The sequence below is a fragment of the Hordeum vulgare genome, chromosome 2H, assembly GCF_904849725.1.
Source record: "Hordeum vulgare subsp. vulgare chromosome 2H, MorexV3_pseudomolecules_assembly, whole genome shotgun sequence".
In the NCBI taxonomy this organism is placed as follows: Eukaryota; Viridiplantae; Streptophyta; class Magnoliopsida; order Poales; family Poaceae; genus Hordeum; species Hordeum vulgare.
The window spans coordinates 80,856,238-80,859,139 of record NC_058519.1 but is presented as its reverse complement, the minus strand read 5'-3'; the positions used below and the strand labels follow the sequence as shown (position 1 = coordinate 80,859,139).

The following is a 2,902-nucleotide window of genomic DNA, read 5'->3' as shown; positions in this document are numbered from 1 at the left end:
AAGCGTGGTTTTCCATGAGGTTACGTACCATTGTAACTTGGCTTTGGAAAATTCCATGGAGGCATGGAGCCTTCAATTCACACCCTCGATGGAGAACCAAATTTTGTAACACGAAATAGCCAGAAACGAATAGTTGGCCGGACTCGGACGCACGTAGTCCAGTTGGTTACTTTGCTATTGCCGGCTAGCCACACCCCCACACACCCACGCTTTCCCCGAAGCTTCCCTTTGCTAGCTAGCTAGCTGATGCACCCACACACTTCGTCAAGCCATCAAACCCCAACCGATCCACGAATTGATCCCGCACCAAACCGCACAACCACCACTCCCGATTTCCTCTCCGGTCCATTCCCATTCTTCAACCCCATTTCCATTTATTTTCCCGTCGTCGACTAATAATTAGTGCCGCTCCGTTTTTCCAGCCCCGAACCCGTCACCCTCACGCCGGAGACGGAGGGAAGCACGCGCGCAGCTTCCCGCGCGCCATGCAACGCAACGCAAAGGGAGCTTCCTCCCTCCACCACACTTGTTTACTCCATGATGCTTATGATATTCCATGCCCGGGCCGTCATATAAACCCCCCGCCCTCCCCCACCGTATCTTCACACACGCCGTCGCTCGCCTCCTCACCTTGTTCCTTTCCTTGTACACGCGCGAAGCATCTCTTCTTCGTTCGAGCCGGCCGGCACGCCGACGAAACCTAAAGCCTAGCGATGGCAGACGCGACGGCGCCGCGACCGCTCCTCCGCCGCATGCTCTCGTTCCGGGAGCCGCTGCTGCTCATCCCCCACCTCGTCTTCTTCCTCGGCACCGTCGCGTCCGCCTTCTTCCACAGCTACGCCTCCTTCCTGCAGTCCTTCGCCAGGTCCGTCGTCGTCCCGTCGCCGGCCGCCTGCGCCAAGTGCGCGTACGCAGCGTCGTCGTCGGCGGTCTGCTGCGATGACGCCGCCGTCGCCGAGGAGCGGGGGGAGGGCGAGGAGCTGAGGAAGGAGGAGGTGGAGGCGATCATGGCCAGGATCGGGCTGGGCGTGGCCGGCGCCGGCGAGGGGCTGAGGGCCAGCATGGGCCGCAACGAGGTGTCCCGGCTGTTCGACGCCGAGGAGCCGAGCTTCGCGGAGGTGCGGCGCGCGTTCGCCGTGTTCGACGGCGACGCGGACGGGTTCATCGGCGCCGCGGACCTGCAGGGCGCGCTGGCCAGGCTCGGGTTCCCGGAGGTCGACGCCGCCGCGTGCAGGGCCATGATCTCGTCCAGCTGCGGGTCCACGGACGGCAGGATGAACCTGTTCCAGTTCGTCAGGTTCCTCGAGGACGGCCTCTGCTGACAGACCGATCGCCCGAGGCGGAGCTAGCCTTACGTTTTTGATGCGTTGCACGGTGCGCGGCTCGGCTGGCGCGGCAGAAGATGGGGAGTGTGTGTGTGCGCGCCGGTGTGCTTGATTGTCCTGTTTTTCCTTCTGCGACGCCAAGAGTTGGGGGTGGGTGGACTGTGCAACAAATTAACGCACTAATTCTCGAGCTTATTAATGGAATCGAACTGATCTCGCCAATTTGATCATAAATAACTTTGGCGATCTCGGTCAGTCGTCTTGATAATACACATTGCTCCAAAATCGACCGGAGTTTTCTTCATTTTCACTCACATACCAATGCATGATCGTCGAATCTGTCTTTGCCAAATCGCGTCGAAAAATCAAGCCTGAAACCTCGTTCAAACTTGGGACTCCAACCCTCAGACGCTCAGACTTGAGAGAATCATTTGGGAGTCACTCCCTGTGGAAGACGATACAGAGGCGACCGACGCCCCTGCACTGCTGCCAGGCGCCGATCCCGTCGCGTGGGTGCGTGCGTGCGTCGACAACACAGGCTGCCAATTCGTCCTGCCATCACAAGGAAGCTTCCTCGGAGCTGCCTGCGGTGTACGTACGAACTGGGAAGATTTGGTGAAGTTTGACACCATCATCATCATCATAAGGGTCCAAGCCCGCGCAGCCACCCCCGTTTAACAAGTGTGTGGAAGCGGGGGGCGCGTGCATGCGACGCCGAGCGTGGCGTGAATCGCGATGGTGACCTTGGCATCATAGGCTAGGAAAGTCGGAAGCTGCGCGGAAATGCCGGCCGTTGCGTACAAGCATTGACACATGCGTACACTATTTGTCTGTGGACTCTGTGACGGCGGTGTGGGAGTAATTCACAAGGCGAGTCGCGTTGTCGCATTATCCGCAATCGTGTCCGGGAATCTGATGGTGGCACTTGTAGCTGGCTGGAGCATCTACGTCCCATAAGTTCGGACGAACATCCCGGACATCACCTGGACATAAGAGCAACTCCAACGGAGCGACCCATTTCGTCCGCCGTCGTCCGTTTGAATCGACAGGGATAAAAAAGATGACCCAACGCGCCGATTCATTGTTAAAACGCGGGCGCGCAGCTCAAATTTGGGCCTGAAATTGGGTCGGCACGGACGCGAAACGGACGCGCGCGCCCTCTCGGTGTCCGCATATGATCGGCCTGACCCACTTGTCACACAACCACATAGTCAGCTTTGTCTGCTTATTTTATTCGCTGACCCATCCCCACCCACCTTTCTTTCATTATTATATTGTCACGGTGCTGTTGCTCACTTGCTTCTCGTTGGGTGCATGTGTTAATCCATTTAAAAAAGCGGGCACAGACAGACCGGCGGACGACCCAAACGGATGAAAAACGGACAAAATCACCGTTCGTTTGGGTTGGCCCGTTGGAGTTGCTCTAGAAACACCGTCTAATGGAGTCCGTCAAAGTCTTCGGGCTGTCCGACATCTCGGTTGTTTGAATACGAGGAGAAAACTAGAAGGGCAATGATCTGCGCCGGCGGACGGGTGCAACGATTGGGACGGTCATGCTCGGGTCATCCGATCTAGCG

At 57.8% G+C, this 2,902-nt stretch overlaps 1 protein-coding gene across 1 annotated transcript; it reads left to right on the top strand.

The window, feature by feature from the left end:
* The first annotated feature begins 378 nt into the window (after positions 1-378).
* On the top strand, positions 379-1,629 carry LOC123429648 (probable calcium-binding protein CML46). Its single transcript, XM_045113663.1, has one exon. The coding sequence runs from the start codon at positions 714-716 to the stop codon at positions 1,320-1,322; it is 609 nt and encodes a 202-aa protein (XP_044969598.1). The 5' UTR covers positions 379-713; the 3' UTR covers positions 1,323-1,629.
* The last annotated feature ends 1,273 nt before the right edge of the window (positions 1,630-2,902 follow it).

Coding starts and splice junctions, on each gene's coding strand:
- LOC123429648 (XM_045113663.1), top strand. CDS start 714: ATGGCAGACGCGACGGCGCCGCGACCGCTCCTCCGCCGCATGCTCTCG.